The 22,723-nt window shown below is 43.4% G+C and overlaps 1 protein-coding gene across 2 annotated transcripts; it reads left to right on the top strand.

The window, feature by feature from the left end:
- The first annotated feature begins 17,313 nt into the window (after positions 1-17,313).
- LOC130993557 (40S ribosomal protein S20-2-like) lies at positions 17,314-20,138 on the top strand. Of its 2 annotated transcripts, none has more exons than XM_057918487.1 (4): positions 17,314-17,500; positions 17,629-17,748; positions 18,747-18,860; positions 19,791-20,138. In XM_057918487.1, the coding sequence occupies exons 2-4, from the start codon at positions 17,637-17,639 to the stop codon at positions 19,931-19,933; spliced, it is 369 nt and encodes a 122-aa protein (XP_057774470.1). In that variant the 5' UTR covers positions 17,314-17,500; positions 17,629-17,636; the 3' UTR covers positions 19,934-20,138. The 2 variants fall into 2 exon arrangements, with proteins under 2 accessions (XP_057774470.1, XP_057774469.1); XM_057918486.1 differs by having other exon boundaries at positions 17,495-17,518.
- The last annotated feature ends 2,585 nt before the right edge of the window (positions 20,139-22,723 follow it).

The following is a 22,723-nucleotide window of genomic DNA, read 5'->3' on the forward strand; positions in this document are numbered from 1 at the left end:
GGTTGAGTGTTGGTTTTGCTTAAGTTATGGTGTTAGCCTGCCTATGTCCTTACTACTATCAACTGCACTTGATTGGATTTTCTTATAAACTCGAATTATTAAAAACCATTTTCAAGGTTTACTTACAGTATCACAGCACGGGAGTTTTAACTCGTGGTTCGGTTTCCAGTTTCACATGCTTTGAAATGTATCGAGTTCTTGAATAATTGAAATACAAAATACTTTATTTTTACTTTATTGTAAATATTTCAACTGTTTATGTTCAACTTTTTAGGTTTTACTATTCCTTTTCATATTCCATGTTTAAATCTTCAATCGATATTTTAATTTTACGTGGTAAAATTCATTATGGGGTTAAATGGACTTAATGCGATGGTCTTTTTCCCCTTATTGCGAAGGACTTTTTCCCCTGATTACGATGGATTTATTACTAGGAGAGATACATGGGCAAGTGGCAACTCCCTCATGAGTAATTATTTTTGTTTTTAATATAGTATGGTAAATCATTGTTCTAAAAAAAATATAGTATGGTACAGTTTAGCTCGACTTAAGATGGTGTTTGATTGAGCTTGTAAGAGCACATGCAATGAGGTTCATTTTTAGGGCTTCGGCCCCCCAATTGCGCGCCTTATTGCCAAGCCCTGGGCTGGCGCGCCCGGCTCTCCCTAGTGCACCGGGCTCACATCCCGTGCGTCACTACACCGCCCAATTAAAATGCTTCGGGCAATTAAAAAAAAATTAAGAGCCAAGGGTTGGTTCTTCCAGTGTTGGGGTGGGCTCAAAAATGGCGGGGATCACGTTTTTGAGTCAACCCTTGCTCTCAATTGTGGATGCTCTAAGTTTTTAAAAATAATTTATAAGCCTCTTCGAAATGTTTGGCAAGATAAACTTTTTAAAAATTTATAAATTTTAAAAATAAACTCTCTAGAAAATAAGTTGATCTATTCCAACTTATTTTTTCATTATCTTATAAGTAGAGCTGCTAAATGGATCGGGGCGGGCCAGCCTGGCCCAACCCACTGAGCTTTCAAATTATACCGGGTCGAGTCGGCTCGGTCCGAAATATGATCGTGTCTCAAAATAGCAAGCCCAACCCAGCCCCTATCGGACCACCAGGTAGTCGGGCCAAAGCCGCCCAATAATTTTTTTCTCTTAAATCCTATTTTTTTACTATAAAAATGATAAAAATAAAATAAAATAAATTAAATCGACTAACATCAAATCAAATAATCAATTCACAAATATAATTAAAGATAAAATAAAAATATTAAATTATACTATTGTAACTCAAAACACAAAAGGAGCTAACTCACATCACGGCAAAGTCGAAGACAAATGGTAATACTCATTATATAGAATAAATAAATTAAATGAATGAAATATATATATATATATATATATAATTAATTTATACCAACTATTTAATTCAAGATACAATATTTTTTATATTTAATTTAGAAGCTAAAATTTCTCAATTTATGAGCTAACATAAGAGTGAAATCTGAACATGAATCTATTTTTAATTCTTCTTTATTTTAAGTTTCCAAAAGCCCAAATAATCCCGGGCTTATTAGCCCCTAAGCCCAGTCGGCCCAACGGGCCGTCTGGGCGGACTTTTTAGTCCCGATTATTTTTGAGCCTCTATTTTATCGAGCCCAACCAACCCTAAATTCGGACGAGTTGGGCCGGCCCATCGGACTGAGTTAATTTTGACAACTCTACTTATAAGTAATACTCATTTTATAGAAATATTTCAGCTTTGATATTTTATTTTCATCATATATCATTCTAATTTTATCTTTTTTCGATTTTCTCTTTTTAACAGAGATTTTTTTTCTTTAACTAAATTTTTTTCTTTATCTTATAAACTTGATAAACTAACTTGATCAATTTTCATATATAGAATAAATATAAGTAAGAAAACATTTAATCACTTATTCATTTAATTATCAAACACAATTAAAATAATACTCCCTCCTTTCATGAAAGAACTTCCTAGGAGGGAGTGACACGAGTTTTAAGAAAAAATATTGTGAATCGTGAATGAATGGGTGAAGATCTAATCGATGAATTATTATTGAATTATAAATTATACCTAGTGTTTGATCGAGAAAGATGAGAGAGAATAGTTGAATTGCTTGAAAACACAAGAGAAGCTGCTGTTGTATTCAAAAGTAATGATAGCGTATCCTACAAAGCACGAGTGCATGAGTATTTATAGATTACATGCTAGGGGTGAAATAGTAACTTCGCCTCTAAGGACATGCTCCCTGCGTGGTCGAGGGCATAATGGTAAACTCGTTCACGGGCGGGCGATTCCTCTGCTCTGGTGCATGGGCAAACCGCCTTTCTGCTCCTTAGTGACTTCTCTGGCGAGAGCCATTCCTCTGGCAAGGGCCATTCCTCTGGCGAGAATCATTTCTCTGGCTACATCCGTTCCTCTGACGAAATCCGTTCCTCTGACAAAGATCGTTCCTTTGCTCTGCATATATTACTCCTCATTAGCTACTCCCCCTGGTCTGACTAGTTTGCTCTGGAGCAGAATAACTAGTCAGAGTATTCGCCCGCGTGGCTGACGTAATTCGCATTAAATGCCCGCCCTTTTGCAGTGTACCTTTCCGCTTTTCGAGATTACTTTTTAACCTTTGCGTCTTTACGTCTTTCCGTAAGAATCCTCGACCGTCGATTGTTTCCTCGGTGCCACATGTCGTTCATCCCGCTATTTAGTAGTTGCCCGCGTACGTTATACTTAGGCGGTTCAAATTTCCACTATTCATCTTCTTCATTTTCACTCCGCGTAATTTCACTTGTCCTCTCGATTTTTGGCAATCTTTCTCCTCCCGTTCCGGCGTATACCTTGCGACCTTTCCGCTCCAGTCCCCTCCGTCGACCTTAAAGAACCTTCAACTTAGGTAAATCGTGTGCTTCCCTCTCCTGGTGCTCTGATTTGGTATAGATTAGTGTTTATTTTGTTGGTGCTCTGATTGAGCGTGCGACCCCTAGATTTTTTTTTCTTTTTTTTCGGCCATGGCTTCTACCTCCGGCGCCCAGCCTGCTTTCTCCCCTTCCCCTTCTCCCTCTCCTCAAGCCTCTCCACATTCTTCCCCTCGTCCTCAAAATCCTCCCGCCCTTCCAACTCCTTCTACCCCTCCGAACCCCCAAGATTCTGCGGCCTCCTCTGAGTCTCCTCCGTCCACGCCCTAAATGCCTAAGACTATTCCCGATTCTAGATTAGGCGTCGAGGACCTTCGCAAAATGCAGGCGAAGTGTAAGAACCCTGCCAACATAAGATTCGAACTCCAATCGAAGTCCTTAGAGCCCCTCCGTAGAATGCAACTGAACACTGTGGCCATCTGGCGAGCCCACGTTGAGGCTGGTTTAAGGCTTCATCCTCCTTTCTTTTTGGTAGGAGTTTGCAACTATTTCAAAATCCCTTTTTACCAAATAACTCCCTCCGCCATTCGGAGGTTATATGCTTTCCATATTCTTTGTACAGGACACCCACGGTGTTTAGGACACCCAAAAATTATTTTGTCAAACCCAATCTCTTAGATACCAGGGCAGCCCTCTGTACAGCTTTGCTGGCCGCAAAACTTATCCTACCTCCTTCCTCAATTCCCTGCCCTCCGTTGATAAGGGCTTCTTGTCCTTCTACTGCTTTGCAGTGACCTCCGAAGGCACTTGGCGCCAGTATGGTGCTCAAGAAATAAGGTGGCACGACACCCGGACCGCCTACAAACCTCCTTCCCTAGGAAAACCTAGTGATTTTGATCTGGAGGTAATGGGTTTTCTTAATACCCTGAATAGGGGGGATCCCCTCCCTTGTAAAGAGCTTGTCATCGACAATTCGGCTTTAGCAGCCAACGATCTGTTTCCCTTGTTCCCACGCAGATCTATAGGTAAAATTGAACGTTAGCATGTATGTATAAATTATTATTACCTTGATTCTAGTGATAAGACTTTATTTGCTTGCAGGGATGTCGTGGAGAGATAAGTGAAGGGCCACGCTTTTGGCCGACCGTCCCTCTAGCGCTGGGGGACAAGGTTCTGGGGATGCTGGCTCCAGAGCCGATACTGCAGAGCAACCAGCAGATTATGGGGTGGACACTTACCGGACAGTGTCGGATGCGGCAGGGGTAGTCACCCCTGTCCAGCACTTTCCCCGGGGCAAGGGGAAGGATATGGACGTCCTGTCCATATTCAGCCCCGACAACCAGGGGGCTGGTGGCTCTGGCCCTGGCAGGGCCGAGGGAGGATCCACCGCACTCGGGAGTAGCATCCCCGTGGTGGACATCTCCGAGGATGCTCCTGTTCCCGAAAAAGTCCAAGATATTCCTACTCCTGCATTCTCCAGGAAGAGGAAAGGCACCCTGATGTCCCTTGGCGAGAAGAAGCGAAGGGAGAGTCTGAAGAAGGGTAGCAAGTTGGTGGACCCCGAGGCTGAGCCAGCAAGTGAAGTGGAGGCCATCTCCGTGGATGCTGAGGGGGGGCAAGGCTCTGGCCCTGCCCGCAGGGGTGTCAGAGGCTTCTGGCTCCATGCCAATCTTGTCTCTGAAGGGGCGAGATTTCATCCGCACATTACTTTCCCATATCCATCCCCGGGATCGGGAAACGACAAAAAAGATGAAGCGGGCGACACTGGCTAACAGCCTCGGCCAGCTGTGTCTGCAGGTGCCCTGCATTATTTAGCCTGCTTTAGTGATTTTGTTACTAACCTTTTGATTTCTCTGCTCTGATATTTTTCCTCTGACTTTCTGCAGTTGGAGTCCCGTGTTGGTGAGGCGATCCAGTGCATCGACGATTATGATGCACTGGAAAAAGACCTCGAGAAGGAGAGGGAGGCGCAGGTAAAGCGCGATGATGAAGTTGCGGGCATGGTGGAGCGCTACAGCAAAGCTGAAGTGGATGTGGCTGCGCTGCAAGCCCACATTGCCCAGATGGAGGTGGAGAAGGCCTCTCTGGCCTCGGAGCTAGGCAGGGCCAAGAAAGAAGGCTATGATAACCTTGTCAAGTTTCGAATGAGGTACGAGGAGGAACATAGGGAATCCAGGTGCCGCTGGAAGAGGGCCTGTGAGGGTGCCCAGAACCGGGGCTATGTGATGGGGGCCCGGGACCAGCGCCTGGAGTTCTTCATTTCTCCCCAGGGCCAGCAGTTTCTGGACTTGATGTTGGAGGGTACCCTGGCAGCCTTCCAGAAAACTCCCGATTATTTGGAGGGGTTCTCCTAAATCTTCGCCCACGTGATAAAGGAGACAGCGATGAAAACGGCGGAAATGTTGGGAGCGTCAGCGGAGCAGGCCGCTGCTCTGGATATGGGGGCCTTGATGGATAACATCAAGGATGAGGATCTCAACAATCTGTTGGGCATCACTGCTGAGTCCCCGAAGAAGCCCGAGTGGTGGTACCAGGTCTTGGAGAAGGCCCGTCCCCAATTCGCCTTTGGGGTCTGCCCTGACCCAGTGCCCACGGCTCCGAAGTACCGGCCCTTCTTTTGCGCTTCCCTGGCGAGGTTCGTGGACAAGTTGAGGGGTCAGGCTGGTGCTAGCTCTCGGGATTTCTTTCAGTACAGCATGGAGTCCCCTCTGCCTGCTGGCTTTGCGACCTCCGCCTTCGAGAATCCAGCGTCTTTCTCCGCGGCTGTGGACCAGCTTTATGCCCTGTACAAAGATGAGACAACATATGCTCAAGAGGCATTGAAGCTGTTAGACGTGGAGCAGCGTCTGCCGGAGGTGAATGATTCAGACACTTTGCCAGTGTTTGAAGAAGGAGGTCCCTCTGGCGAGGCCTCTGATGTTGTTGCTCCTGCTGCTGTGGATCCTTCTGCCCCTACTGCTGTGGCCTCCTCTGTCACTACTCCTCCAGATTCCGCTGCCCCTGCTCCTCCCTCCTAGCTGCCTCTGCCACTTCTTCCCTTTCTTTATCAAAATTTTTGTAATCTTGAATTTATAAATACTTTGTTATGCCTGATCGTAATGTACAGCTTTATCGCTTCTGACTTATTAATGAATTTTCTTCGTAACTTCTTTATTTTTTTAATTTCTGATCTGGCTCTGCATCCATTCATCTTTCGTATTGTTTTATTGTCGTTGCTTTGTCTTTGATGTGAACTTGTGTTTTGAAACCTCAAGATGTGGCAGTTGTTTCCTCTGTGTAGAGTAGGATTTTTATTTTTTTGTTGAAGTGTTTATGATTCCTCTGATCGGCTTCTCTCTGGACGGTTCCTCTGGGTGATTTCTCCGGATGATTTCTTTGACTCTGGTAGGACTAGTAGCTTTATCTTGACAATATGATCCCTCTGAGTGGGTTGTCGAGACCGTTGCTCTGATCTCCCTCCTGGTATGTATTTCTCTGGCCCTTTCCTCTTTGAGTGCTCCTCTGACGCTTTAACTCCTGGCGTTCCTGTGACGCTCCTCTTCAAGCCATCTCTCTGCTGCTTCCCTTCAAGCCATCCCTCTACTGCTTCCCTTCAGGCCATCTCTCTGCTGCTTCCCTTTAAGCCATCCCTCTGCTGTTTCCCTTTAAGGCCGGAACACTCTGCTCGGAGCATGGATGATCCGGGGGATGCATCCAATTTTCGCGTCTTACGATTGAATAGTAACCCTCTGCGCAGAGCATGGATGATCCAGGGGATGCATCCAACTTTCGCGGCTTACGATTAAATAGTAACCCTCTGCGCGGAGCATGGATGATCCGGGGGATGCATCCAACTTTTGCGGCTTACGATTAAATAGTAACCCTCTGCGCGGAGCATGGATGATCCGGGGGATGCATCTAACTTTCGCGGCTTACGATTTAATAGTAACCCTCTGCGCGGAGCATGGATGATCCGGGGGATGCATCCAACTTTTGCGGCTTACGATTCAATAGTAACCCTCTGCGCGGAGCATGGATGATCCGGGGGATGCATCCAACTTCCGCGGCTTACGATTAAGAGAACACCCTGCACGGAGCATGGATGATCCAGGGGATGCATCCAACTTTCGTGGCTTACAGTTAAGAGAACACCCTGCACAGAGCATGGATGATCCGAGGGATGCATCCAACTTTCGTGGCTTACGGTTAAGTAGTAACCCTCTGCGCGGAGCATGGATGATCCGGGGGATGCATCCAACTTTTGCGGCTTACGATTAAAGTGATTCCTCTGCTTCTTCCTTGATGTTTGTTTTTCCTTTGACTTGCTAAGTAGCAATTTGAATTTGTTTTTTCCCTTAGCTTGCTAAGCAGCAATTTGGATTGAATTTGTGAATTATGGGTATATACCCTACTCCCTCCTCTGGTGACATGTGCAATGCTCTGCATGAACATGTTAAGTAAAATATGTAACTGGAAAAAGAAATAACTTAAAGTAAATGAGTCAACACCAGGGAATTCCCTAGAACCACGTATCCGATTTTATTGATATCATGGCCCCGAACCTCGTTAAAACCCATGTGGAGAAAAAGAGTATTCGGTCTACAATGCATTATTTCATCGAATCAACATTACACATAAAACTTTTTCAGAGTATTGATATTCCATGGTCTGGGGAGAGCTCTGACGTCTGGATCCGACAAAATGTATGCTCCGCCACCCAGGACCTCGGTTATGATGAAGGGCCCTTCCCAATTAGGTTCAAATTTGCTCATCGGCTTCAGTGCATCGGCCCTCTTGAGGACTAGGTCGCCCTTAGATAGTTTTCGTTCTCTGACCATTTTGTCGTATCCTGCTTTGATGATGCTTTTATATTTCGCTGCTCTGAGTTGGGCTTCATCCCTCTGCGCCTCCACCAGATCGAGCTCTGCTCTGCGGAGTTTCGAGTTTTGCTCTGTGTTGTAAGTTGTAATGCGGTGCGACTCCAATCTGACCTCCGCTGGTATCACCGCGTTGGATCCGTACACTAGAGTGAAAGGTGCTTCTCCAGTTGCTGTTTTTGGGCTAGTTCGATAGGCCCAGAGTACCGTGTCCAATTCCTCGACCCACTTCCCTCTGCTCTGATTCAGTCGCTTCTTGATCCCGTCGCAGATTGATCTGTTCGCCAGCTCCACTTGCCCATTTGCTTGCGAATGAGCCACAGACACGAAACGTTGTATTATGTCCATGCGATTGCAGAAATCAGCGATCCTCTGCCCTGTGAATTGGGTTCCATTGTCTGACACAATGATTCTGGGGACTCCGTATCGACAACATATGTTCCGCCAGATGAACCGTTCCACTGTCACTTCGTCGATCTTTGTCACAGCTTCAGCCTCCACCCATTTGGAGAAGTAATCCACTGTTACAATGAGGAAACATTTGCCCCCTGGTGCTGTAGGCAATTTCTCAACGATGTCTATGCCCCATTTATCAAATGGGCACGCAGCATACATTATTCCCATAGTTTCTCCCGGAACATTGATTTTTCCCGCATGTCGCTGGCAGGCCTCGCATTTGCGAACGAACTCTCTGGCATCCTTGTTGATGTTTGGCCAATAAAACCCTGCCCAAATAATTTTTTGTACGAGATCCCTGAATCCCGTGTGACCACCGCAGCAACCTGCATGAATTTCTTTTAGAGCGAAGTTAGCTTCCTCAGGAGATAAGCATTTTAACAGAGGATGGGTGAAAGAACGTTTGTAAAGTTGGTCATTAATCAAACAATAATTCTCATATCGAGCCCTCTGATTGGACTCTTTGTTCAGCCGCTCCCATGTCTTAAGAAAGTGTATAATTGGGGCCCGCCAATCATCCCGAATTTCCACCGTGAAAACCTGCGAAGTCCCCATTTCTTTGGTGTCGCAGAGCAGCGTAATCTCGTCGCTCCATGTCTGTTCTACCGCGCTGGCGACTCGCGCCAATAAATCTGCCTTAGTGTTTTCCTCCCGGGAAATCTGTTCGATTTTGAACTCCATGATTTTTTTCTTCATTTCACTGATCTTATTATGATATGCCCGCATCTGATCTTCTTTAATATGATATCCCCCTGAGAATTGTTGAGCCACCAATTGTGAATCAGTTCTGATGATGACACACTCAGCCCGCAGCTCTGACAAATTGTGCGCTGCTCTGACCATAGCTTCATATTCAGCCTCGTTGTTGGACATTTTGCAAGAAAACTTGATGGCAAACTGATACACTTCTGAGCTTGGAGAGACAACATACACTCCGATCCCACATCCCTCCTTCGTGACTAATCCGTCCACGAAGGCTATCCAAAATTCTTGTACAGGACGACGAGTAGTTTCCTGAATGAAGTCCGCAAGGGCCTGCGCCTTGATAGCCATCATTGGCTCATATTCCACGTCATATTCCCCTAATTCCACAGCCCACTTCACCATCCTCCCTGACAAATCCGGCCGCCCCAACACTTGTCTGAAGGGTAATGCTGTTCGCACCACTACCCGATGTGATAAAAAATATGGCCTCAACTTCCGAGCCGTGACCATGACTGCCAGAGCAGCCTTTTCAATTTCTGAATAATTTAACTCGGGACCTTGGATAACCCTGCTGACGAAGTAAATTGGTCTCTGATGATTTTCCTCTTCTCTAATAAGCACTGAGCTGATTGATTCTTCTCCCACTGCTATGTATAGATATAATATTTCCCCGGGAACTGGCTTGGTCAGAGTTGGGAGCTCCGCTAAGTAAGCCTTGAGATCGTCAAAGGCTGTTCGGCATTCCGCTGTCCATTGAAACTTAGTCCCCTTCCTCAGAATCTTGAAAAATGGCAAGCTCTGTTCTGCTGATCGTGAGATGAACCTGCTCAGAGCAGTGATACGCCCGTTCAGAGTCTGTACCTCCTTGATCCCTCTGGGTGGTGTCATATCCATGATGGCTTTGACCTTATCCGTGTTAACTTCGATTCCTGCAGGAGTAACTTTATATCCCAAGAATTTGCCCGTAGTGACCCCAAAAGTGCATTTCGCTAGGTTGAGCATGAGCCGATGATTTCTGATGACCGTAAAAACTTCCTCCAAGTCAGAGACATGATCCTCTGCGCTGACACTGCGCACTAGCATGTCGTCCACATAGACTAATATGTTCCTTGAATATTTTCTCCATCATCCTTTGACACGTGGCCCCCGCATTTTTCAGTCCTAATGGCATGCTCTTCCAGCCAAAAACCCCACAGCAGACGGCGAAATCCGTTTTAGTAATGTCCCCTTTGTGCATTTTAACCTGGTGGTAACCCTGATATGCATCCATCATTGATAGTAGCGCACAACCGGAGGTAGAGTCCACGAGCTGATCAATCCTCGGCAAAGGATAATGGTCCTTTGGACAAGCAACGTTCAAGTCCCTGTAATCCACGCACATTCACCAAGTATTTGTTTTCTTTGCCACCATTATGGCGTTCGAAATCCACTCTGGGTATTGTACTTCCGTGATATGGCCCGCGTCAAGGAGTCCCTGTGCTTGTTCTCTGATTGCGGCGTCTTTCTCGGCCCCAAAGTGTCTTATTCTTTGTTTCATCGGTTTGACATTAGGATCCACATTGAGGCAATGTTCTGCCAGCCCTCTGTCTATACCCTTTAAGTCGGCTGTGCTGAAGGCAAACACATCCGCATTTCTCTGAAGGCAGCTGATTAGCTCTTCTCTGATCTGTTCGTTCATAGAGGACCCGATTTTGATCTGAAATCCCTCTCGCCCTGGAAATAATTCAATCATATTGCAAACATCACTGGTGGATATTAAGGCGGATTTCTCTGTGTTATCCCGATCATTTAGCAATTCTGTCAGCTCTCGCCGTTCCTCTGCCGGAGCAGCGACATCGCCCACCTTCCCTTTTTCCGGGTGTCTGGTCCCTCTTCTGACCTTTCCCTTTTCTGCCCTGACGAATGTGTGAGCATTCGCACGTGACATTCTTTAGATATTTTCTGATCACCCCATACTTCTCCCACTCTTCCCCCTCCAATGGGGAATTTCATCTTCAAGTGGAACATCGAGATAACTGCTCTGAATGCCGTCAGCGCGGGGCGTCCGAGTATCACATTGTAGGATGGTTTCGGCATATCCACCACCAAGAATCGTATCCCCCTGGTCTTGCTGGCATCCGCCCAGCCAAGACTTAGCGACAGCTCCACAAATCCTATTGGCATAACTATTTCTCCCCCAAACCCGAATAAAGGAGCGTTCGTTGGTTCGATGTTAGCTTCGATCCCCATGTTCTGGAGACACTCCAGATATAGAATATTTACTGCGCTGCCCGAATCTACGAAAACACGATGGATAATGCAACTGGCTATGTCAGCTGTGATTACCAGCGCATCGTCGTGGGGGTACATAAGCGTTCTTAGATCCTATGGTCCGAAGGTGATGGTTGACTCATCTGCCACATCTGTAATCTCCATCACTTGCTTGGGATAATATCCTAATTTCACTGCGCGTACGACTTGTTTCTTGGCTCTATTGGACGTTGGTATCCCATTTTCCCCAAAGATCATATGTACCTCTCTTCGGAATGGGAAGGGGGGTACCCGACCCTCTACTGCTCCTCTGCGATTGTCACGATTTTTCTCTGGCCTACGATCCCTGTTATTCCCTTGATCCTGCCTCCGATCATTTCCCTGCTCTGGCCTTTGACCTTGGCCCTCGTTCCCTTTGGCTATAAACTGTTCTAGGTTACCCTGACGCACCAAAAGCTCCAGTTGGTGTTTAAGATGCCCGCGATGCTTGGTATAATGCACGTATGAATTGTGGTATTCACATAGTTTGTTGTTAGGCCCCTATTATGGCTGTCCATCTCTGTAAGTCCCAGGTGCCCTGAAGAATGGTTGATTCTTGATCAATTGAAAAATCTCCTCCTGAGGTTTGTTCAGTGGGGTGTATTCGTCGAAACAATTTACTTCATTTACAGTGCGTTGCTGGCGGGGTGGCCCCTCTGTTTGAGGAGGAGGTACCCTTGGAGGCAACCCTCTAAAAGGACCCTGATTTCTGTTGTTCCGTTCCGGTGCATCTTCGGCCTTTCTAGCATTGTTTTTGTCATTTTCAGCCTTCCGCGCCATCCTGGCGTCCTCCAGTTGTAAGTACCCTGGCAGCCTAGCCATGATATCATCGAAGTCCCGGGCTGGTCTGATTTGTCATTCGTCGAAGAAGAGCCTCGGCTTCAGCCCTCTGACATAGGCGCAATTCTTGATCTGTGACTCCGCCTCTGGCACCTCCAGAGCAGCGAGATTGAACCGGGCAGTGTACTCCCGTAGTGTTTCATTTTGATCCTGCTTTATATCCATCAGGGAAAGAGCTGACTTTCCAACCCTTCGCGAACTCGTGAACTGTCTTAGAAAACGTGTCTGTAGGTCTTCAAATGAATTAATAGAATTTAGGGCGAGCGTCCCAAACCACAACTGGGCAGGTCCAGTTAGAGTGGTAGAGAATATGCGGCACTTGATGCCTTCCGTATACATGTGAAGCGTAACCAGTCCTTCAAACCGGTTAAGGTGCACCTCCGGATCAGTGGTTCCATCATAGTCCAAGGAGATGGGCTTGTAGCTCCTCGGCAGAGTATTCGCCAGAATGTCAGCGGAGAAAGGGCTCCGGCTGTTAGTGGTATGGACCCTTGATGTTCTGGCCCGCTTGTCGTCCTTATATCTCCTATGCTCCATTTTCTCATTTGGCGAATCATGGTCATGATGGCGCTTGTGGACCCTGTGTTCCTATTTCCCAGATGAGTACTCCTGCTCCTGTCCCTCTAACCTCCTGTTCTGATGTGATCTCTCTGACCGATGCGATTTCTCTGAACGGTACGACTTCTCTGCCCTGTGAGACCTCTCTAACCTCTGCACCCTTTCAACCCTCTGAGACTTCTCTCTCAGAGTATCCTCCAGATCTTTGAGCTGGTTTTTCTCCTTTGGTGAATCATGGTCATGATGGCGCTTGTGGACCCTGTGTTCCTGTTTCCCAGATGAGTACTCCTGCTCCTGTCCCTCTAACCTCCTGTTCTGATGTGATCTCTCTGACCGATGCGATTTCTCTGAACGGTACGACTTCTCTGCCCTGTGAGACATCTCTGACCTCTGCACCCTTTCAACCCTCTGAGACTTCTCTCTCAAAGTATCCACCAGATCTTTGAGCTGGTTTTTCAGTTGCGACACTTGATTCTTAAGTTTTGCGTGTTCCCTGGGTCTCTCCTCCTCAAACATGGGAGTGATGGAACGACTGTCAGACTCGTCGACCCCCTCCTTTCTGACGATGCTACTTAGCATGATGCGGCTCCCATCTGGCCTTCTTTCCAGTTCATTCTCAGCAGGGGACCTCTGTGTTTTCTTTGGTAGTGCGGCTTGTTTGTTAGCAAGTTCGTCATTCACCTCCAGAGCAGCGGGAGGAGGAATTTCGATACCCTGTTGGTTGAGCATTCCCAACAAGGGAGTTGTGGCGGGGACAATTGATAGCAGCGGGGTCCCTAGTGCTTGGCGCACATCGGCGTAGTTGAGCAGAGCCATCATCTGCTCTGCCAACACAAAGTTCAGTGGGCTACCACCAGATGTGAGAACCAAGCTTTGTAGTTCAGATCCAGGGGCCACCAGAGCAGATCTCTGGGGAGTGATGTTCTGACCTGTCAGCGGGGTAGCGGAGACGTTGTGAAAACCCGGCGGTGTAGTGAAAACAGTGCTTGCTGGCAGACTGTTGATCAGCGAAGTGGGGATCTCAGTAGTGCGGGCAGCAGAGCTGAGTCCGGTGTTGTCGAACTCCTTCTCAAGAGTGCGACGAGCTTCAGAAGAATCCATAGTACCTACATGTGAAAGATGTGAGAAAACACTTTAAGTAAACACAGATCGGACCATATTTTATCAGAGGAATTCGTAACATAAAACGTCCCGAATGCTAGCGCGAAGGCCATTATGAGATCCCCTTAGAAATGCCCCCGTACATTAGGAAATAAACCCAGGACACGGATTTAAACATAAACAGAGAGAACGACGAAGATTCCCCATAGATTCGGATTCAAACTCGGCAGAGAGAACATATTACCCAGTAGATCAATCATGAGAACCCAAAAACACGGAAAACAAAGCACCAATCAAAAGATCGTTAGTAAAACGCGTTAGATTCATCAGAAAAATAGAAATTATGCGAGAAAACATAATAATCGCATACAATTATCATGACCACGCGTAAAATAACCATAAATTAACACCCAATCCTCGGCTTCAACCACCCTCCCAACGTGTGCATGTAAGGAAAATTGTAAAAACACGGATCTCATGAGTTTGTAGACAGATCAGAACGGAAAACACATTTATCGGTTCAGATTCGCTTGGGTATTCGAAACATCGGCTCAATTGGGGCCTGCGCACGTAAATCCGGTCGCAATTACAGATCCGCATGTGCAGGTGGTCGGAACTCGCGCCTTAACTCATGTTTCCCTCAGACGGCGCCAGATGGTGAATCGTGAATGAATGGGTGAAGATCTAATCGGTGAATTATTATTGAATTATGAATTATACCTAGTGTTTGATCGAGAAAGGTGAGAGAGAATAGTTGAATTGCTTGAAAACACAAGAGAAGCTGCTGTGTATTCAAAAGTAATGATAACGTATCCTACAAAGCACGAGTGCATGGGTATTTATAGATTACATGCTAGGGGTGAAATAGTAACTTCGCCTCTAAGGACATGCTCCCCGCGTGGTCGAGGGCATACTGGTAAACTCGTTCACGGGCGGGCGATTCCTCTGCTCTGGTGCATGGGCAAACCGCCTTTCTGCTCCTTAGTGACTTCTCTGGCGAGAGCCATTCCTCTGGCAAGGGCCATTCCTCTGGCGAGGATCATTTCTCTGGCAACATCCGTTCCTCTGACGAAATCCATTCCTCTGACAAAGATCGTTCCTCTGCTCTGCATATATTACTCCTCATCAAATACGAAGAAGGGGATCGAAGAGCAACGCCTCCCATGATATGCCCATCCCAATCTCTAGATTGGCCCAATTATGCTCCAACCCATTAGCCCATTAGGTTTTCATTATTAGATATAAATAATGTAATCTCTAAGATTATTGATTATGGAATGGATATTTTGGTTGATGTTTATCAAATCTCTCTCTTCTTTCTTAATTTCTGGAGTTTGAGCTACTCGAATTGCTCCACCATTGATACGGATCGTATCAATTGGTGCTTTCATTGAGAGAATCTCTCCTTGAATATCCAATTTTTATCAAAAAAAAAATGCGCTTAGCTGTTGGTATTGTGTGAAACCGAGTGGAAGAACAAGGCAAGCTTGATTTGGGTTATCTGCAGTGTGGAGAACAAGAAACAAGATAAAGGAATTGAAGCAATTGAGGTAGGGTTGCTTCTCGTTGCTCTCACTTTGAATTTATGACTCAATTCTTCTATTTTGGTTGATTCGTATGAGTTGGTAAGTTTGAATGGATATTAGTATTAGGTAAGTTGGTGAGCAGAGCTTTCAAAAAAAAAAAAAAAAAGAGGGAGCGCAAGGTTAAATTGATTTTAGATTTGACGGTGAGATTTGTATGCATTAAAAAAAATTGATTCAACTTAGTGAGGGGTTTGAGAGGAGCAGGCAGCACACTGAAGAGATAATTGGATTAGTTTTGTTTAAGGAATTTTAGGATTTTAATATCACGTGAATTTGTGAGTTTGATACAGTATCATTGCTGATGGCTTTCAGACTAAATTCACTTAGATTTATTGGGAAAGATGAGGATATTTATGAGTGGACATGTCAAATATATAAATACTTCACTCTCCGTGATGTCCCCGATGAGCAGCGACTTTCATTGATCTTTTATCACTTAGAAGGTGAGGCATTGACATGGTTTCGATGGTTGGAGGCGAATTGTTTATTAACGACTTGGAGCAACTTCTTGATAGCTATCAAGTTTCGTTTTGGATCATCAAAATTTGAAGAACATGAGAAGAGCCAACTTCAAGAGCAAGAATTTAATGGGATAATTGTACAAGAAACTAAAGAAGCAAGCGAAATAGTGAGCATCATCAAGGCAACTGAACTACCACTCTACTTGGAGATTCAAGATGCTAAGGATGTGGCTGAAACATGTGAAGCGAGCTTAGAGATTCAAGAGGCCACAAATGCGCCTGGAATAAGTGAAGTGCACCAGAAAGTTATGCCAATGCACTCTCAGAAGGGTAATGAAATTAAGGGATTGGTTTGTGAAGGATTGATTTGTCATGTGAATGAGTCTACTGGTGTGTGTGAATATGTGCAATTCTTTCACCTATCTGGGAAACATGGAGAAGGGATAATTTGCCAAAATGGTCTATGGATTGATTTTTCCTACAAGATGAACAAACATCCATTTGGCTGTATGATTGTTGCAGACGCTACTCGAAGAAGATGTATTCTAAAATTCTATGCACTTGCAGAGGTCTATAAAGAGGAGGTTATGTGAGTCTCCACCTTGAGGACAAGGTGGTTTTCGAAGAAGGTGGGAATGATATGCCCAGCCCAATCTCTAGATTGGCCCAATTATGCTCCAGCCCATTAGCCCATTAGGTTTTCATTATTAGATATAAATAATGTAATCTCTAAGATTATTGATTATGGAATGAATATTTTGGTTGATGTTTATCAAATCTCTCTCTTCTTTCTTAATTTCTGGAGTTTGAGCTACTCGAATTGCTCCACCATTGATACGGATCGTATCATCCCGACTCGTGAACTATTCAATTTGTTGAAGATTATGTGTTAGAGATCGGCGGCCAGTTCTCTAAAGAAAGGGTAGTTGAAGTATCGAACCGTGCAATACTTGTACCAGGTGACGGCTCGAGCTGGTTGGGGCACTACAAGAGGACATCGGTGACAGTGATCTAGATGCAACCGCGAAAAATGGTGGGCTGGATGTCGGGGCGGCAGAGTGCAACGGTGTTGGCTTGGCTAGCGGAGGGGATTTTCAGTAGAGGCACGATGGTGAAGGCAACGCAGGAGAAAAAGGCAAGCAGAAAATGGAGAAGATAGTGGAGGTGGTGGAGACGCTAGGGTTTCTGATGGGTGAAGGCGGTAGAAATGGAGGGAGTTGATGAAGAGAGAGAGAGCCGAAATAAGGGTTGATTTTAGTTTTAAGGAGTATATATACCGGGCCTAATGACTTTCTTAATGAAACCTTAATTATTGCCCTAAATAGAAACATGCCATTATATTTGAGATAATCTAATAAAAAAATAGCCTTCAATAGTGGAACATATGGAGTATTAAAAAATTTAAGAAAAACTACAATACGTAAAAAATAATAAAACTAACTTTTTTTTTATTTTTAAGGTATTTAATCATTTTTTATTCGAATATATTTTATCCAAATAGCATTATTGTTTTTTTTTTATAATGTCTCAATCTATAAAAAGAAATAAATTAGGGCCTATAACACTCCTATTAATTTTTTTGAATTTGTTTTTGTTGGGTGCGTTTTGTAATTAAGTCAAATCGCAGGGTACACAAACGCAAATACCTAAAACAAAAAAACCCTAATTTTGTTCGCTAGGTTTAAAATCTCAACTACTATCAGCGGCACTCCTATTTCGTCGAACTCTGCTCAGTTTTCTAATATCTGCCGCCGCAATCTCCTGTCCTACGCCGGTAAATTCACTCGCTAAAGTTGTGATACTTCATAATAGTCTAGCAATTTGAAATTTCTTTTGTGAATATGTAAATATATTACTGATTGATTGATTGATTGTGCTGTCATGTGTGTTTGTTCGGGCCAGACAAAACAATGGCGTTCGCAACAATGAAGCCGACGAAGCCGGGATTGGAGGAGCCCCAAGAGCAGATTCACAAGATCCGCATCACTCTGTCTTCCAAGAATGTCAAGAATCTAGAGAAAGGTACAACCTTTTGTTTTTTTGGTATTACAGTTGAGTTTCCTTACTCGATTGCTCTATTGTATCCTTATTGTTGGAAGCGCAAAATTTTCTGGGGCGATCTGTTCCCGACGTTTGTATGTTTGAAGAGAATTTCGTTTTGTTTGTGGCCCAAATTGCAGAATTGTTATGCCTGCCCACCATATTTCTACTAAGTGCCTTGTCGTAACAAGTGACAAGTGGTGCGATGTAATCTGTTTTGTGAAGTAGTCTTGCAACATCAGATCAGTTGTACCATTGGCTTATTGTTGGAACATAATAAGAGCATAGAAAATATTGTAATTACAATGACAGATTGTCTTTGCTAATGGGGATCAACTTTACACGTTAGGTTTAGTTACAGTACTTTTGGAAGGAGCTAACAAGTTGCTAATAACATTTTAGTTTTTGCACAAATTAATGTTTCTTTTGTAAAATGATTGCTTTAAGGAGCTTATAAGTTCAAATTCATCATGTAAGTTGTTTCGAAGAGCCTATAAACTGAGTTGCACCCTGAGTTCTGTTGCAATCTCTTTTACTTGTTTCTAGTGACATTGAGTTTTGTATGCTCATCTATTAGTGAATCAGGCAATTTCATATTTTTATGGACTCCATTATTTAGAAAGTGTTTCTGTTAGTGTACTTCAGTTTGATTGATTTGATTATTTGAATATGTTAAGCTCTTGGCTTCTTATTCTTTTTTTAATGAACATAAGGAACGTAATTTCTTTGTACTGTTTTCTGGGTTTATTTTGTCCAATGGAAATGCACATCAATCAATGAGGTACTCTTAAGCTATTACGCTTAAGGTGAGACAACAATTTTGAGATGGTGATTTCTTAGTAGTACTAGTTGAAATATTGTCGCATGGAGCTATTCCTGAATCTTCTGAGTTATGATGCTTCCCAACTTTTGGTCTTTCTTCTGTGTCTGAGGGTTCCGATTAGATTGAGGCACTGTTGACCTGAAGTTTTTGTTAACAGTTTGTGCCGACCTGGTACGTGGTGCCAAGGACAAAAGGCTGAGAGTCAAGGGACCAGTGAGAATGCCTACCAAGGTTCTCAAAATCACGACCAGGAAGTCTCCTTGCGGTGAAGGTAGGGATCCTATATAAAGCTGTAGAAATTGTATTAGATCATTGGCCCTCAATTGCTTGCTTATGTGAAGCTGTCTCAACTTTAATCTCACTCAGTTTCTCAATTCAAACTGATGTCTATCGTTTTTTCTTCATGTATTGTACTCTCTCCGTCCCCCAAAAACAAGCGGCTATTTTGGTAATACGGGTTTTCAGAAATGTTAGGTGGGTGTGTTGTGAGTGAAGAAGGGATCCTACTTTGTTGTGAGTAGAGTGGTGGGCCATGGGTGTTTCTTTTTTTGAATAAGTTGTGAAAGTAGGTATAAAAAATAAGGGGTTTGTAGTGGGGCAGTGCCCAAAAGTGGAAAGTGAATGTTTTTGTCGGACAGAGTGAGTATATAAAATTTTGGTGTGGTTGGTCACTTGATTGTAAGAAAAGAAGATACTTGTTTGTAAATTCTTCTTTAACATTTTTTTTTTTGATAAATTACATAAGTAAATAAAGAAATTCAAAGACTACTCGATGGAGGACTCGAACCTAAGACCTTAGGTCTTGGGCATTAACCTCCTACCGTTAGGCCAACACACGCACACATTCTTTAACAATTTTTTTTTTTTCAAATGATGGTGATGAACTGAGAAGGTAGTCAAATTGTTTTTCTGAATTTCCTTTTGTATTTTACTATTTCTGTTATGATATTGTCCTTTGGCTCACTTGATAACTTATATGTCCTTGTAAGATGCTAGTCTTATCTTTCTTATGATATCTTTCAGAGTTGGAAAGTGTTGAAACCTTTTTGTGCCTTTGTACCAAAATTTTGGATTTAAGTTTTGACATAGCAGATCATCATTAGTTCCTTTGATTACTACTGGTTACCTCATCCGTTCATATAATCTTGATTCTGTTTATATTTATTTGAAATACTCACGTATTGTGGAATTTACTCTTCAGGAACAAACACATTTGATAGGTTTGAGCTGCGGGTGCACAAGCGAGTGATTGACCTTTTCAGCTCACCAGATGTTGTGAAGCAGATTACTTCAATCACCATTGAACCTGGTGTAGAAGTTGAAGTTACCATTGCTGACTCCTAGATAAGCTGCTGTATTTCTGCATTTGCTAGTTAAGTTGAGAACTTGTTTATTTATCGACCTATTAGATGTTTGAAATTCGAATATAAGGGTGTTGCTGAACTGATGAATTTAAGTTTTGTTACATGGTTTTGTGAGGGCATTTGAGAAAGGAGGTTTGTAGGTATTTCTTTTATCTAGCTTGAATGCATAATACGTTAGTGATCCAGGTTGAGTGTTGGTTTTGCTTAAGTTATGGTGTTAGCCTGCCTATGTCCTTACTACTATCAACTGCACTTGATTGGATTTTCTTATAAACTCGAATTATTAAAAACCATTTTCAAGGTTTACTTACAGTATCACAGCACGGGAGTTTTAACTCGTGGTTCGGTTTCCAGTTTCACATGCTTTGAAATGTATCGAGTTCTTGAATAATTGAAATACAAAATACTTTATTTTTACTTTATTGTAAATATTTCAACTGTTTATGTTCAACTTTTTAGGTTTTACTATTCCTTTTCATATTCCATGTTTAAATCTTCAATCGATATTTTAATTTTACGTGGTAAAATTCATTATGGGGTTAAATGGACTTAATGCGATGGTCTTTTTCCCCTTATTGCGAAGGACTTTTTCCCCTGATTACGATGGATTTATTACTAGGAGAGATACATGGGCAAGTGGCAACTCCCTCATGAGTAATTATTTTTGTTTTTAATATAGTATGGTAAATCATTGTTCTAAAAAAAATATAGTATGGTACAGTTTAGCTCGACTTAAGATGGTGTTTGATTGAGCTTGTAAGAGCACATGCAATGAGGTTCATTTTTAGGGCTTCGGCCCCCCAATTGCGCGCCTTATTGCCAAGCCCTGGGCTGGCGCGCCCGGCTCTCCCTAGTGCACCGGGCTCACATCCCGTGCGTCACTACACCGCCCAATTAAAATGCTTCGGGCAATTAAAAAAAAATTAAGAGCCAAGGGTTGGTTCTTCCAGTGTTGGGGTGGGCTCAAAAATGGTGGGGATCACGTTTTTGAGTCAACCCTTGCTCTCAATTGTGGATGCTCTAAGTTTTTAAAAATAATTTATAAGCCTCTTCGAAATGTTTGGCAAGATAAACTTTTTAAAAATTTATAAATTTTAAAAATAAACTCTCTAGAAAATAAGTTGATCTATTCCAACTTATTTTTTCATTATCTTATAAGTAGAGCTGCTAAATGGATCGGGGCGGGCCAGCCTGGCCCAACCCACTGAGCTTTCAAATTATACCGGGTCGAGTCGGCTCGGTCCGAAATATGATCGTGTCTCAAAATAGCAAGCCCAACCCAGCCCCTATCGGACCACCAGGTAGTCGGGCCAAAGCCGCCCAATAATTTTTTTCTCTTAAATCCTATTTTTTTACTATAAAAATGATAAAAATAAAATAAAATAAATTAAATCGACTAACATCAAATCAAATAATCAATTCACAAATATAATTAAAGATAAAATAAAAATATTAAATTATACTATTGTAACTCAAAACACAAAAGGAGCTAACTCACATCACGGCAAAGTCGAAGACAAATGGTAATACTCATTATATAGAATAAATAAATTAAATGAATGAAATATATATATATATATATATATATAATTAATTTATACCAACTATTTAATTCAAGATACAATATTTTTTATATTTAATTTAGAAGCTAAAATTTCTCAATTTATGAGCTAACATAAGAGTGAAATCTGAACATGAATCTATTTTTAATTCTTCTTTATTTTAAGTTTCCAAAAGCCCAAATAATCCCGGGCTTATTAGCCCCTAAGCCCAGTCGGCCCAACGGGCCGTCTGGGCGGACTTTTTAGTCCTGATTATTTTTTAGCCTCTATGTTATCGAGCCCAACCAACCCTAAATTCGAACGGGTTGGGCCGGCCCATCGGACTGAGTTAATTTTGACAACTCTACTTATAAGTAATACTCATTTTACATAAATATTTCAGCTTTGATATTTTATTTTCATCATATATCATTCTAATTTTATCTTTTTTTTCGATTTTCTCTTTTTAACAGAGATTTTTTTTCTTTAGCTTATAAACTTGATAAACTAACTTGATCAATTTTCATATATAGAATAAATATAAGTAAGAAAACATTTAATCACTTATTCATTTAATTATCAAACACAATTAAAATAATACTCCCTCATTTCATGGAAGAACTTCCTAGGAGGGAGTGACACGGGTTTTAAGAAAAAATATTATGGAGTGTATTGAGAGTGAATAAAAGGTAGTTGAGTGTATTGAGAGGTAGGGGTGGGAATTTCGGGATCGGGTAATCGGGTACCCGATACCCGACCCGAAAAAATCGGGTATCGGGTACCCTATACCCGAAAAAATCGGGTTCGGGTTCGGGATCGGGTATTTAGGGTGTTAGAAAATCGGGTATCGGGTATACCCGAAATACCCGAATTAATTAATTTAATATATTTTGAATTATTTTAAATTATTTAATATATTGGCACAGGCTGTGCCTCACAGCTGTAATCCCAGCTATTTCCCTTAATCCCTTCGGCTTCGGCCCTTCCAATTTTGCAAATCCCAAATTCCCAATCCCAGCTCGCCCGGCCGCCCCCACTCCAGAATCGTTTCCGTTTCCGGCGACCCAGCGGCGCCCCTCGCCAGCCGCGACCTCCTCGCCGTTCTCCGTTTCCGCAGTCGCCGTTCTCCTCGCCCGCCCTCCCGTAGTCGACCCTCGCACAGTCGTGCCGCCAGTGGAGCCCCGCAGCAGCTTGCTGCCCCCGCCAGCCGCGACCTCGCCCAGCCCCCC

This window comes from Salvia miltiorrhiza, chromosome 7 (genome assembly GCF_028751815.1).
Source record: "Salvia miltiorrhiza cultivar Shanhuang (shh) chromosome 7, IMPLAD_Smil_shh, whole genome shotgun sequence".
In the NCBI taxonomy this organism is placed as follows: Eukaryota; Viridiplantae; Streptophyta; class Magnoliopsida; order Lamiales; family Lamiaceae; genus Salvia; species Salvia miltiorrhiza.

Coding starts and splice junctions, on each gene's coding strand:
- LOC130993557 (XM_057918487.1), top strand. CDS start 17,637: ATGGCGTTCGCAACAATGAAGCCGACGAAGCCGGGATTGGAGGAGCCC. Junction 17,749..18,746: donor TGTCAAGAATCTAGAGAAAG/GTACAACCTTTT, acceptor TTTTGTTAACAG/TTTGTGCCGACCTGGTACGT. Junction 18,861..19,790: donor GAAGTCTCCTTGCGGTGAAG/GTAGGGATCCTA, acceptor TTTACTCTTCAG/GAACAAACACATTTGATAGG.